General features: G+C 48.6%; 1 protein-coding gene across 1 annotated transcript in view; it reads right to left on the reverse strand.

Annotated features, from left to right (window-relative positions):
* Window positions 1-546: 546 nt before the first annotated feature.
* PCCB (propionyl CoA carboxylase, beta polypeptide) overlaps window positions 547-15,120 on the reverse strand; it is a 17,988-nt gene continuing 3,414 nt past the window's right edge. Inside the window, exons 4-14 of the mRNA XM_009071563.1 lie at window positions 12,798-12,911; window positions 11,282-11,392; window positions 10,853-10,961; window positions 9,861-9,981; window positions 6,791-6,872; window positions 4,730-4,853; window positions 3,441-3,548; window positions 2,465-2,565; window positions 1,272-1,370; window positions 1,055-1,148; window positions 547-680 (exon numbers count right to left, since the gene is read on the reverse strand). Of these exons, the coding sequence (XP_009069811.1) occupies window positions 559-680; window positions 1,055-1,148; window positions 1,272-1,370; window positions 2,465-2,565; window positions 3,441-3,548; window positions 4,730-4,853; window positions 6,791-6,872; window positions 9,861-9,981; window positions 10,853-10,961; window positions 11,282-11,392; window positions 12,798-12,911 (1,185 nt within the window). The 3' untranslated portion in view covers window positions 547-558. The remainder of the gene's footprint in view (window positions 681-1,054; window positions 1,149-1,271; window positions 1,371-2,464; window positions 2,566-3,440; window positions 3,549-4,729; window positions 4,854-6,790; window positions 6,873-9,860; window positions 9,982-10,852; window positions 10,962-11,281; window positions 11,393-12,797; window positions 12,912-15,120) is intronic.

A 15,120-nucleotide genomic window follows, 5' to 3' on the forward strand; every position in this document is an offset into this window, starting at 1 on the left:
CTAGCAAAAGTGAGGCTGGACAGAGCCTCTGGAGGTCTCTGTTGCAGCCTCTGCTAAAGGAGAAGCATTTCCATGTCCCACCAGAACTGCCTTTTTGTCTCCTGTCCCTAAGAGGAGGCTGGTTGCACCTTCCCTGTACCCTCCAGCTTTACCCCAGCCTGGAGCTCTGACACCCACCTGAGACCCAGCATTCCAGCACGGAAAAGTCACAACTTGGGCCAGTCCAGCAGGGGAACAGAACAGGCTAGTCCGAGAGCAGCATGGCCTGGATTCTAGGCACCTCCAGGGCCTGTGGAATGAGGGAGCCAAGGGAACATTTGACCTTGAGCAGTTAGAACAACTCGCCTGCCAGCAGGCATGGCAGGGAGGGGTGACTATTAACCACCAAAAGGGTTTATAGAGGTGAACTGGTCAGACCCCAAAGTTAAATGAAATATAGACTATGATTTATTGATAGTTATTAGCAAGATCACAATTAAACCAACTATTTCCCCTGCCAAGCAGAGCTGATGGACCATGACCTGTGTTCAGGGCAGTGCTGTGCTGCCCTCCTCACCCTCACAGCGGGATGTTGGCGTGTTTTTTCCAGGGACTGGCCTGGGATTTGCTGGCCAGCACGTCCAGGTCGTGGCAGACGCGCGCGCGGGTGCTCGATGGTTGGATGATATCATCCACGAACCCTGTGAGAAACCAGAACACCCAACCTGACCAGCATGAAGTGTTTGCCTCAGCCTTCTGTACCCAGGCTGGAACGCAAATTAGCAAAATCAGAATGGGATTTGGAATAAATGAGTTTATAAGTTACAAATTAACTTGATTTAAAATAGCCTGGAAGGGAAATATTCCTGTGCCAATAGTTTTTTAACTTAAATTGCCTTCTAGAGCACAGTTACTGCTGCAAAGCTGCAAGTGAAAACTGTTTGTCCTTCTCATGCACAAGCTGTGGTTAAGCAGCACCTTTCTGAGAGACAAATGTTCTGCCCCAATAACCTGTCTGTTAGTAAACATTTTGCTAACTAGCTCCAACTGTCTCTCTGTGCAGAGATCACCTTACCTCTCATGGCAGCAGGGAAGGGGTTGGCAAACTTCTCCACATACTCTGCCTCTGCGTTTGCCTCTTTGCCTCTGAAAATGATCTGGACAGCACCCTGGGAACACGAGGCCTCGAGTCAGTCCCTGAGCTGGAGCCAGGGGAGCTGTGGGCCATGCCCCTTTCCATCTCCAGCCCCCAGGCCTGCCCCGTGCTGCTGCCCCAGGGGGCCTGGGCTTACCTTGGCTCCCATCACAGCCACCTCGGCCGTGGGCCAGGCGTAATTCACATCTCCTCGTAAGTGCTTGGAGCTCATCACGTCGTAGGCACCTCCGTACGCCTGGAACAGAAACCAAGGAATTATTCACCCCAGGAGAGACCTCGCAGCAGCCAGAGCCTGCATTCCTCCTGCAGCTCCTGCTAGGCCTAAGGGGCTGAGTTTTGCCTGAAGGAGAGGGTGAGCGTCTCCGTTTGGCTGCACCGATCGCCCAGGACACGGCCCTTGTTCAACAGAAGCCCAGAGAGCAGGAGGAGGCTGCTGGTCACCCAGCCCACCCCCAGGGCAGGCAGTGCCTCAAGCCTCACCCTGCACAGGCACACAGGCCAGGCAGTCAGCATGTGCTTCTGGAACTCCCTGGCCAGGGAGTGCAGCACCAGTGCTCCAGACAGCAGTGATAAATGGATAGTGCAGGACTGCAGAGCAAACTGAGTGCAGTCCCTGTCAGGGCAGTACTGAACACTGCAGCAAGGCTGCAGGACTGGCAAGCACAGGAAGGAAACACACAGAGCAATCAGCAGGCAAAGGAAGGGAAGGAGGACAGTTCTTTTCCCTTTTTGCCATGATAAGCCAGAAGCCTCTTGGGAAAAAGAGCAGGAGGGGCAGAGCAGCAAGGGCAGGCTAAGCCTGTGGAGGACAGCCCCAGAGCTGCTGCAGCGTGGGGTCAGGCAACTCACGGAGAAAGAGAATGAGGTAGAGAGTGGGAGAAGTCTGTGGAAGAAGAGAAACCACACGAGTACTAGACCTGCAGCCGCAGCAGAAGGTGGGTGCAGTCAGTGCCAGGACTGGAGGGGGAGAAAAAAGGCTAGAGGGAATGCAGCTTTGCTGTGTGCAAACAGACATCATGTCCTAGCAAGGCAGCCTGGGAGACAGAGCACAAGAACTGGAGAGAAGGCATTCCAGGGAGGGAGCAGAGAGCAGAACCAGGAAGTATCAGAGGGATGCAGGGACAAGAGGAAGGAAGGAGCTGAGGTAATGGAATAGAAGAAATGGCCTCTTGCACCCCCATGCAAAGTAGTGTTCCCAGATGGACAAATGGAAATGTGACAACAATCAAAAGCACAAATGAGACAGACAGACAAAGCTTCACAGAACTAAAACTGCCACTGGAGGAAACAGGACCTCTGAAAGAAGTCCATGGGATTGTGCCCTCTTACCTTCCTGGTGATGACAGTGATTTTAGGCACAGTTGCTTCTGCAAAGGCAAACAGCAGTTTGGCACCGTGACGTATGATCCCGCCGTACTCCTGAGCTGTGCCTGCAAGGGACAGTTCTTTCACTCCAAGGAATTCACAAAACCATCACCAAACCTAACCCCCACCACAGCCACATGAACATCCTGAGGGTCCCTAGGCAGTGTCTCTAGGGTACTGAGCACCTCTATGAATGATCCGTGACCAGAAGCAGCCACTGTTGGTCTGTAAGGTCACCAGTTTAGGGTCACAGTCAAGCCCCAGGTCTTCTCTCTTTAGCTTTCTCCATTTTTCTTGCATTTATCTGTCTTCAAACCATCATTCTATTCTGCAGTATTAAGTTACTAGTTTAATTAGCTGTATGGAAATAGCTTTGCTCTTGGATTCTGAGCAGCTGCCCAAATCTGGAGTCCTGTGGTGGCCTCTGAGGTGACCCAAGCTGCTGCAGGTCCTGTCAGAGGAGGCAAGTGGGGAGAGGGAGGTTCTGCAACACCTTTGGTATTGCCTCGTGGTTAAAATGTGCCAACTCCACTCCACTGAGGCAGGAACTGGAATGCTGACTACTGACAGTTCAGTGCTTTGAGAGGAGGAGGCCTCAGGGTAAACCATGGTTTGTACCACAGCACTAACACGAGATTCAGTTGTGGAACACTGGTACTCCCCTCAGCACCTGTTCTCCAGCAGGTCACTCCAACACTCCTGCCCAGAGCCTGTGCCCTAGGCAGGCTAATGCAGCCCTCTCTTTCCTGGTACCTCACTGTCCTTTTGTGATGGCGTGTTGGTACCTAGAATCACTGTCCTTAGAGCCCAGCATTTCTGCCCCAAACAGTGGCATTTTAAACCTGGCTGATTGAAGTTTACTACAGTCAAGGTCTCCATCTGTACGAGATGGTTTTTCCCAGCACCACCCTGCAAGGAGCTGACTGATGGCATGGCATACCTGGCAGAAACCCTGGGACGTCCACAAAGGTGATCAGGGGGATGTTGAAGGCGTCACAGAACCGAACAAAACGAGCTCCTTTCACAGAGGAGTTGATGTCTAAGCACCCTGGAGGAGGAACAGAGAGAGGTGTTAACAACTCCAGTGATCTGCAGTAATTCAGGGCAGCTCAAAATCACACTTCCATTTTCCTTGGATTGTCTTCTCAAAACAACCAAAAGGTTTATCTGTAGATAAATCTGCTATGAAGTTTTCCTGATTTAGAACTAAAATTACAGAACAGGCTCCGTTCAAAGGCTCATTTCCTTTTTCTGACCCGTGATAAAGACTTTCTTTGCCAAAACAGAGCAGTTTCATTATATTCTTGTAACTTAAAATATTTTTCTGTAGTTTTCTCTTCATTGGTATTTCCGTATCAGTCACACTGAAAGGCTGCAGAGTTCTCCATAAAAAACCCCAAATGCTAAACAGTCCAGCAGTATTTTGAGACAGACAGGTCAGCATTGTTAGACATACAGCAGAATATTTCTGTTCTGTTTCAGAGCCATTTAGAGTTACATCATGCACAATTGTATTACACCAAAACACATTTTGGGTAAGAGAGTCTGTGACACATTAAAAATAGTTGTTAAAATTGAGAATACCAAATGAAGATTAAAGTAATATTAAAACCTTCTGTCTGGTGTCTTGATGGTCATACCTGGTAGATTCCAAAGGGATCAAGCCCCATACTGTGTCACCTGATTGTCCCAGACAGACACAAGAATTAAAAACAAGGAGCAGAGGACAAAGTTCTGACTGGAGCAGGTCACTTCAGGAATTACTGGGTTAAGGAGAGAATGCCACAACACCCCTGACAATTCCTGAGGTGATCTTGGCTCCAGCTGCACCTGGTGCCTTCCTGCCCAGAATACCTGAGGCCAAAGCCCCACACTCTGCTGGCACTGCCACAAACTTACCTCCCTCTGCAGAAGAGTTTCAGGGATTTTTAATGCCATGGAAGTAAATATGCTGTTTCCATATTCTGATTAATCCAGTGACCTCTAGGCTGCTGCCATGGGAGTGGTGGTCTACTATCCCCACTGTGTGCTCCCAGTGCTCCTCCTGTGCTGGATGCAGCACTCCTTTAATTACCTGGGAGCAGGATCACCTTGTTGATCCACTACAGAAGTGACCTGGGTTCCTGTTAGTTTTCCAGCTCACAGGTAAAGCACAGTGAGGAGCGGAGGAGCACACAGACAAGCAAGTGTAACCTCAGACAGCCTCACAAAGAAACAGGCACTGCTGACCTGATGCCACTTTGGGCTGGTTGCCCACTATGCCGACAGTGCGTCCGCTCATCCTGGCGAATCCCACCACGATGTTCCTGGCGTAGGAGGGCATGATCTCAAAGAACTCCCGTTCATCCACGACCTGGGAGAGGAGTCAGGCAGAGCCCTCGTGAGGACAGACAGATACAAACATACAGGCAAACACAAACTCAGTCACCTCCCTACTGCAACTTGTAGAACAGTTCAGAACATGCAGAATTTTAACAGAAGGAGAGAGGGAGGGGAAACCTTTTAGTCTTTGCAGCTTTCATTCCAGGAATTAACCCGTGCTGCACTTCTTCTCAAAACTGTCAGTTCAGCATGCCATCAGAGAACTCCTGAGCCTTTCTCCCTAGGTTATAAAAATTAGATCTTCCCCTCAGATGTTAAGAACATTTTTCTCACATCTTAATTAGAGGCAGACACAGAACGATTTTCAGTGATAAGCAGCACTTCCTGGAGCTCAGAAACTCCCCGTGACACGGTACTGTCCCCTCTGTTTCTGTGCCAGCTCAAGCCCTGTGACAGAGCCCAGTGGAGCCCTGGTGCCTCCCTCTCCCCAGGCCACTGCCAGGCTGTGCCACGGGGAGATGCTGTTAGCCACACCAGCAGAACACACACCTCAGCCAACATCCCCCTGGAGCCACACACCTGTGGGAGCACCACAGCTCCCGGGCTGAGGTGCACTGCAAAGGGACACCCACTGGAGCACTCAGCACTGCCAAACTCCACGGTGAGATACCATCATCACCCACAGAGCAGCAGCGACACCTACACACTGCCAAGGCTTCCACCAGGATCCCTTGGACTCAGCTGTTAATGACACTGTGCCCATCAGGCTGCAGTTTGCCACTCAAGTCATTGCATAGAAAAGTTGTGAAAGACATAATAAAATTAGTTTTATTTCTTTCCTTAACACTTCTCAAAACCCATGGGAGGGTTTGGGGTTTTTCCCTAATTAAGAACTGTTTTTAAACACCACCTCTCAGTACACATAGTGCTGCAGTTCAGACTGGAAGAATCCAGAGATTAAAAACAGCCTGAGCTTGCTCTCTCCACTGAAAGGAGCCTGAATGCAGCCAGCTGCAAACTGACTGTGTTAGCTGAATGAGATGTTGGGAGAGACAGGCAAAGGGCAACACGTTTGTAAAGGGCTACAAACCCAGCTGAACTGCTCCCACTTGGATGTGCTGCCTGTGGAACAGTCCCTCCTGGCTCCAGCAGCCACCTCAGATCTCTGGTCAGCTGCTGCTCCACAGCCAAGTGGCAGAAGCAGCACTGGACAGGTTAACATCCAGAAGTCAGGAACCCTCAGGGGCTCTAACCATCCCAGGGGATAAAACTGCTCTTACAACCCTGTTCTCTGCCCAAGATTTGTAATGGTTCAGGTTGTTAAGCCTGGAAAAGTGAAGTACTCAAAGTTAGGCAAGAGAATTGCCAGAACCGTCTGTGCTGCTTTAATAAAACCTATTATTTGTACACTGGCTTTTTTAAGAACTGTTTTTCCAAGAAGTGGTGAGAAGTTTCCTGTCCTGCCCCTGCCAGGAGCTCTGCAGTCCCCAGGCTCCCAACTTGGGAGTTGAAACTCATATCTATCCTGGTACTGTGTGTGTAACTGTCTGTTAGCTCAAAGAGGGAAGGGTAAATCTGCTCTCGGGGGTTATTACTCTCTTATCAAAGTGCCAGAACTCAAGACAAAAATAACAGTGCAGGGAGAGGACAAGCACCAGAACTCAAGGGGGAAAGGGTTTTCTACCCCCAAGAGAAAACTGAATTACAGCATCCTTCACCTGTACAGCTGTGCATGCAGCATAAGCTGTATCCTGAAAACAAATCCTGGATTCTTGTCACCTGCTAAAATCTTTTTTCCCTGCAGTTTGTTGTTCCTTCTCTCACAGCTGTTACACAGGTGAACACAGTCACTTGTGAAGACTGAAATAAATAACCAATAGTCTCTGTCTCCAGTGCCACTGTGCTGGGTTCTGCCAGGGATTCTGACCCAGGATGTATCACACAGACATCAATCACAGGCAGACTCACCGAGTGGATGATGTCCAGCATGTCATAGGCCTTAGTGGATTCGCTCGGAACGACTGTGTCCAGCTCAGGAACCAAACGATCACTGTGGAGAACAGGCAAGTGTGAGCACCATTACTGACAGAGCAGATGAGCACCAAACCCAAGACCTCAGGAAAACAATTCCACCTCTCGGAGACTGCATGGGAACCTCCCCAGATACAGGGGCAGGAGCTGGTTCTCTCCTCTCGAGCCAGCAAGGAGTGTATTTGTGCTGTTCCATAAAAACACTGATCTGTACTTGTTATAAATAGTGTTTCTGTGGAGTTGCTGCTGGATTGCTGTTCTAACAGTGCCATGGTTTGGTGCATTTGGAACTAGATGACACAAGGCTCTAGACACCCAGTTTAACACTGAAGGACAAGGGGTAACGGGTTCAAATTGAAGGAGGGGAAGTTTAAGTTAGATCTTAGAAAACAAGTTTTTTCTGTGAGGGTGGTGAGACACTGGCCCAGGTTGCCCAGGGAGGCTGTGGCTGCCCCAACCCTGGCAGTGTTCACAGCCAGGTTGGATGAGCCTTGGGCAACCTGCTCTGGTGGGAGGGATTGGGTTGGGGCTGGATGATCTCTAAGCTCCATTCCAACCCCTAAAATTCCATGATTCTGTGATGATTTGCAGTTTGTCAAAGCCAGACAAACCCTAGTAACACAGTCCCTGCTCCCTCACACACACAGGAAGAGAGGCACAGCCCTTGCTGGGAGGGCAAGATACAGCTATTAATAGAATAAAGCTGACAGCAACACTTCAAGTGCTTTTTCCACATGATTACAAGCATTTCATGCAAATACTTCCATGGAACCATATACTGAAACCTTAACCTCATAAAATTAAACAGATTTTAACATACTGAACCTCAAACTACAGAAGATTTTAAACTTTCTTGTCCCTGAACTAGACACTGATGTGCTCCAAGTTCTGCCTGTGGTATCCCCAAAGGACAGGCAAAGTGGAAAAATGAAATTATTGTTCCCATAAATTCATGGTGCTGGGGAATGCTGAGGGAAATTATAACACATTACAATAAAAAAAAATCCCCAAAATGAAGGCATTATCCAGGATACCACATGTCTGAAAACATCCTTCAAGCCCTCACAGCCAGAGACACGAGCTTGCTGCTGGAGTGACTGGGCTCCAGGGGCTGAGAACTGTGAGTCCTACAGACCCCACTGGTCAGCAAGGAGCTGCTGCCCACCTTCAGAGCCTGCAACAGCTGCAGACACCCTCAGCCCATGGACACTGCTTTTCTTTCAGCAGAGAAGTAAAACTGCACTTGGGTACCCAGAGCTGACAAATAACCTCCTCCAGAAATTTGCAGACACACACACAGGTAAAAATCACATTGTGCAACACCCCAAATGCAATGACCCAGACACGCTCCAAGGCAGGGGCATGTTCCCCACCACACAGCTAGGTGCCCTAAGAACCCAAGCCACTGGCAACAAAAGCTCCACCAACACAAGTCCCAGCAGCCACAACTGCCATTTGTCAGCACCAAAAAGAACTTTTTGAGGTGTGCCAAAGATGCAGTAAGAAAGCAATTACTCTATAGCAATGGGCAGGGACTGGAGCAGCCATAAGGGTCAAACACATCAATTCCAAGGACAAGGAGTCTATTAAGAGGTCAGTATGTCCAGAGGAAATAACACCAATCTATGCATTAGCACCACAAATGGAGATGCTGCTATACAAACAGGTGTATTTAACACACAGACCTGCCTTCACATGCACAAAGGCTCCCAAACTGAAATTCCTGGCACAAGTTGCATTTATTAGACTGTGATCCTCTAACAGTGTATCCCATGCCACGGAAAAGACTGGCTCCCTTTAGGAATAATGAACTAATCTCTTGTACATTAGCAGCTACAACATAACTGACAACTGCTCACAAGGAAACAAACTACCTGTTATAAAGTACATTGATTTTAAAAATGGACTGCTGTTCCTATAATGAAATTCAAATAGCAAGTCCAAGTCTACAGAAGAGTAATTATCCCAGTACCACTTGCTGAAAGCTTAGAAAGACCATGATAACCTCAGAGATAATCCCCCAAGCCTTACCAAATCATCCAAGAGCTTTGCTTTGGTTTGTCACTATCAAACTAGAACAGTCTTCCAGTTTAATGAATTCCTAAAGATCAACACCTCAGAAAACTTTAGGACCAGTAAGTAACTGACCTGCCTGACCATGCTCTAAAAGCAACTGGCAAAGTTATTCACCCAGAAGTGAACAATGCTCAGGTACCAGAGCAGGGATTTGTAAAACTGACCCAAAACCACCTCCCCAAACTGACTGTTGCACAGACACTGAAAAGCTCAGTGGAGCATGGAAATAAACCTTCATGCATGTAAGGATCACAAGAGATGACACACACCTGAGGAACCACAAGGAATTTGGGATTCAGGCGCAGCTCCCACATGGGAGAGGGCGACAGCCTCCCAGGGCTCCCTGCGGAAAGGGCCCAACTGGGATGCAACCGGATCTGGGGTCAAAATGCCTTTACTCCATGCTAAAACAGGACCAGCAAGGCTGTCTACACTGCATCCTGTGCTGCTCTTGGGCTGTCCCTCCAGCTCTTGGAAAAATGCTCTGATAAAAGCCCAGACAGTGGCTGGTCTTCCCCTCTTGAAATGGTTCAAGTCCTTCCTGTGTTATGTTGCCAGCTACACAATGAGCCTGGGACAAGTACCTGACACACAAAGCTTTCTCCTTGTTGCTTCCCCATACCTAACAAGCAGAACTTACCCACCAGGGCAAGTTCTGCCACTTCTGTTCACGGTGCTGTTTTCTGCCTCACTTGCTGCAAGGGATGAGAGCAGCTCTCCCCAGGCTGTGCACACAGCCTGGGTAATATATTGCTTGCAGGAGCAACAACCAGCCCTGGCAGCGACCAGGATGGGCACACGTGTGCTGAGACACTCCATGTATCCCACACTGCAGTGCAGCCTGACCCACCACGACCCCAGGAGCAGAACACTGCTCAGTGCCCCCAGGGTGCAGAGCCCAGAGAGCACACCCCAGGCACTGTGCCCGTACCTGGGATCGTGGCACTCACGCACGGGCGCCGGGTCGCGGTTGCTCAGGGGTAAATAATTGAAGAACTCTCGGAGGTTCAACAGAGCATCGATGTCGTTCTCAAAGGCTCTGTGAGCAACTCCTGCAAGCAAACAGGGATGGGAATTCCTGAGCAAGGTTTCTTTTTCAAACATACACCAGTAAAGGCACAAGGTGGCAAGGGCAAGAAGTTTTAAAACAAGGAGTTTTCAGCCACCAAATCTGTCAGCTAAATATACCTAGAAAATGTGTGGCTGTATCAGACTTCCTCCATGGCAGGTCTGGACTGCTGGTCTCACATCTACAATAACATGAACTGGTTTATCAGCTGCTGCAGGCCTAGCTGGATCCCACCCTGCTGGAACTGGGTCCAGGTTACTGTGCTGCACTCAGGCACTGGACTTCTTTCACAAAGGCTGGATCTAGGCAGCGCCTGTGTGTGTGGGTTTGGTACACCATCAGTTCAATTCACAGAGAATTTGAGATCCCACAGTCATTTGAGCCTCGGGAAGATTCATGACTCGGTTTTCCCAGTGAGAAAAAAAGGTACTTCATCTCACCCTGCCACTTGGTTTGTAGTGAAGCAGTTCAATCAATCATGTTAGTGAGCAAACAAGACATTGCTGAGAATCCTTCGACCCATGCAAATTTCTGGACAACAAACAAAAACCCTGCCCCAGACAGGCTGAGCTAAGCCCTGCCCTCCAACAGCCTTCCCACTTCTAGGATCTTTTCTGGATGTGCTGCTTTCTCTTCCAAACCCCAGAACTCCCCCACACTCCCACTTTCCCCTAGTTTGCATTCCATTACTAAAATGGACCAGCAAGAGAGCTGGATGCAGAGTGAAATCCTGTGCTTAAGCAGAGCTTTATGAATCTGGGCCCATCTGCATTAGGCATTCAGCACTCAGCCAGCCCAACCCTCCTGCTGACCCTGCAGAACTCCAGTGAGCGAAGTAAACCTCGCACTCTCACCAGACACAGCAGTGTGAGTCTTGGCACCCCCGAGCTGCTCCTGGGTGACATCTTCATTGGTAACAGACTTCACCACATCAGGGCCAGTGATGAACAGGTAGGAGGTATCCTGGGGGAGGGAAAAGAGCAAAACCACACAGTGAATGCCAGACCCAAGCTGCAAAAGCACCTAAGGAACAGCCACGGTTTCTAGAGACTTTCCCCAAAATAAGAACAGAGTACAACAGAGGGACAAATTTCTCTAAAATACTGCACTGTATTCAACACCCACTGAAAATGTAATTATCTACAAGTTACTTGGGAAAGCTTTCCTGACTTCATGCAAGGTAAGCTTAATCCAAAGCAGGAGACCATGTCAGAAACCAGTCCTTCCTGTGGGGTTGGTTTGTCTGACCACGGTTAGAGCAGCAAGTCATGCTCCACCCTTACCTTCACCATGAAAGTGAAATCAGTTAAGGCAGGTGAATACACAGCTCCCCCAGCACAAGGGCCCATGATGAGGGAGATCTGGGGAATCACTCCAGAACACTGGACATTTCTCTGCAATAGAAAAACAAAGAAAAAGATACCTAGTTTTGCCAACAGTGTGCATCTTTAAGTCTGTGCCTGATTCTGCAAGAATCCACAATCACAAACAGGAGAGGACACAGCTTGTTTTATTCATAAACACCTAGAGAGTGTCTTGGCGCAAATAAAACAAAAACGATTTTGTTTCTGCTTTGCTCCCTTCTGTCCCCATACACCTCATTTCCTACACCATGCAGTGACTGCAAGGGAAGGCAGAATGAGCAACCTCAACAGATGCTGCAGAGGTACAAACTGCCCTGAGCCTGCAGTGGGGAGAAGTGGATGTCCCTGGAATGTGAACATGCAGGTGCACCATGCTCAGGGGTAAAACCAAGTTTTATTACCCAACTGGGGCAGAAATTCTTTTACAATCCAATTCTTGCACCTGCCTGGGTCTGACACCAAGGTGAGTCACTGCTGCCCACCAGCACAGGTGGCTTTGTGTCCCAGGCCACTGGCACTGGTCCCTGCTCAGCTGGGGCTCCCACTCCTACCAAGGGCATGCCCATGCTGATGCTCTGTGCACACACAGTGTGTTTTAGTGGGCACATAAAACAATGGCATCTGACTGAAAAAACGAGCAGCAGGGTGTCTAGAGCAAAAATTCTTGCATTAGCTAAGAAAAATCATGTAGAAACATAAAATCCCATCAGCACTGGACATGCCCAGCCAGTAAAGCTGCACTGCACACTGCTCTCTGACTTGCATCCTTTTTTCCCCCTGCACTGACGTACCCTACCATCCTGACAGAACAGACACTTGCTGCTTCTGACCTCTGCTGCTCAAGTTTTCTTCAAGTGTATAGTGTTTTGTTTACTTTCAGTGCCTCTTTCTGCAGTGGAAATCTTTCACCTTTTACCAGACCTATGGAAAACAAACCTGCTGTGTGGAATTTTTACCATGCCTGCACTGCAGAGGAAACCTGGGGACAGCTGGTGGCAGCTCATGACCACTGGCCACCTAACCAAACCCTGCCCTACAGCATGCTCACCGGTCCCACACACATACATGCTTGCAGAAACCAGATTCCAACACAGGAGGAAATCCAAGAGTTAAATAGTTGTTTGGGGCTTTCTTCCAATTAAGTAAATTGCTTGATCTTTCACTCCTCTGATACAGCTCCTACACAGCCTTTCATTGGATCACAGAGCTTTACAGGGCTCATCATGGCCCTTGTTTAACACATGGGGAAACAGATCTAGCAGTTCAGGTATTTGCCCAACACCAAGAAAAGATCCAAGAGAACAGTCACGGTCTCACCAGCCTCAGACAAGCTGCTGTATCCACCAGCAAACACTGCCTGAAACTGGCCAGCAATACCCTGAATATTTCCTCACAAACACCCCGCACACCTCTGGCCACCCTGCAGCCCACTCACCAGGAAGATGTCAGCGTAGCCAGCCAAGGACTCCACTCCCTCCTGGATCCGAGCTCCTCCGGAGTCATTCAGCCCAATCACAGGGGCTCCGACCATGGCAGCCTGGTCCATGATCTAGGAACACACACAAACTCCTCGTGACTGACCCAGCTAAGTTAAACCACCCCAAAGGTACATCCCCAGTAGAGAGAGCTGTAGGTGCCAGACCCTGAGCTGCCCAGCTGAGTGCTGTCAGTCTCTAACGCTGACTGAGGGTCCTGCTTGGACTCACTCACACTGGATGCCACAAGACACTATTTAACCCCTGCCATGACCTGTAACATTGCCTTACCAGCCATGCACCTCCACATTCAGCAGTTTGACGTGTGAGTGACACACGAGCCCAGAGAGGCCATTCTATTCCTGTTCATGAGGGGCCTCAGCTGCACCTTAGCATCCCCCCACATATGTCTAATCTAATCTCCAAAGTTTATTGCAGTGGTGACTGTGTAATCTCCCTAAGCAGCATATTCTAATGCTTGATTATCCTTCTTAGAAGTTCTTTGGAAAGACTAAACCCAATCTTTCGACCAGAAATTTAGAAACATTACTTCTGTCTTGGTAGACAGCAGCCAGGGAGAGCAGTTAACTACTTCTTTGCCTTCAGCTTTGTGGACATTCAAGTACCTCAAATCTCCCTTCAGCCTTCATGTTCCCCTCCAGGCTAAGCACTATCAATCCATTCACACTGTTCTCTCTACATCCTCTTTTCTAGATCTCTGATCACTTTGGTTACTTGCCTCAAGATCATATACAATACTCCAACAGAGGCTTCAGTGGGAGGACTGAATGCCTTACATTCCTTACATAAAATATTCCTGATTGTGGGATTCCAGTAAAATGTTTGCCATTTTCACAACACTACAGCACTAGTACATTATGTTAAGATCTCTTTTAACATCAGGATCTGCTTTAGCTCTTGAATAACTTTCTGTAAAACCACGCAGGGTCAGTTAATACCCACTTGGAATTTCAAAGTTGCTTCTCTCTGCCCAGTATCAGCCCTTTCAATCACATTTACAAAACTAGATCTTATTGCAGACAATCTTTAATAACTTCCTATGATTTTAGAACTCCACTCCTGCTTGTCTGTGTGCTTGTAGCATCAACCTTGACTTCTACACTGCCTAGAAACACAGGAGCCATATTGGGTCCCACTCGAGTCACTAGTGCCCAAAATTCCAGCCTGAACATGGCTCTGTACAGTTCCAAGGGGTTTGTTCCCACATGCTGCTGTTCAGTGTGAAACAGGACTTCCTCCTGCTTTGTGCCTGGGCAGCTGTTCAAAGCTGAAATCTCACCATGGCAGACACAGCAAGTGACCACAGGATTTAAATACAGTCCCACACTTCCAGCAGATCCACGTGGCTGCAAACCCAGGCTCTGAGAGCCAGGACTGCCCTCATCTGCCTACATGGACACTGCACAAGGCACTAGCAAATGCCTTACTGAAAATCACTTGAGTTGACATTTACTGCTTCTTCCTAGAGAGCCTGTTGTCAGTTGTCAAATTAGAGCAGATTAATGAAACAGCTCACTGACTCGTTTTGCCATTTTCCATGGACTTACTTAGGGATTCATTCTTTCTTTCAAGGCATGAAGTTCTTCCTAAAACACACCTCAAAGCCTGAACCCCAGAGCCTTCAAGCTTTGGCACCCACCACTGCTGCCCAACAACAGCACCAGCCAGGAAGGACTCCCATTTTTTTCTCGTTCTAGGTCAGTCCTCTCCCTGCTGCTTTAGAAATCAGAGATCAAGAAAAAACAACAGAAAGCATCCCATTAGACCAGGACCACTGCATCCCTCCCCAACACAGACACTGCAGAGCTTCAGCGTGGAAGGCGCATACTGAGTCTTCCCCAAAATCAAGACTTGGTAAAGCCAAGATGTTATTATCCAACCCAGAATCTTCATGTGTTCCAGTTTTACTCCTCCTCACTGCTGAGGAGCCTATGCCAAACAGCAGTTACTTCCACCAGGAGAAAAGGCCTTGTGCACCAAAAGCCTTGTTTCTGCTTCCATAGCAAGCAAACTGAGCAAGTTTTCACCAGCCCACACCACTCAACACTCAGGCATGAAAAAGCTCTTGTCTCCCCACCCCTGGGATCCAAACAGCAGCCTTTCCAGGGAGACAAGCAGACAAGGGGGAATAAATAGCCACAAGTGCCTGATAAGCAAAGCTCTGGGGATCAAGGTGACCTCCAAGCTGCAAAACTGTTTATCATCAATGTTTACTTGTTACATTTGCTTTTTATAAATACCGTACACTTCCACATCAACTGT

The sequence above is a fragment of the Acanthisitta chloris genome, unplaced genomic scaffold (genome assembly GCF_000695815.1).
Source record: "Acanthisitta chloris isolate BGI_N310 unplaced genomic scaffold, ASM69581v1 scaffold32923, whole genome shotgun sequence".
NCBI classification, from domain to species: Eukaryota; Metazoa; Chordata; class Aves; order Passeriformes; family Acanthisittidae; genus Acanthisitta; species Acanthisitta chloris.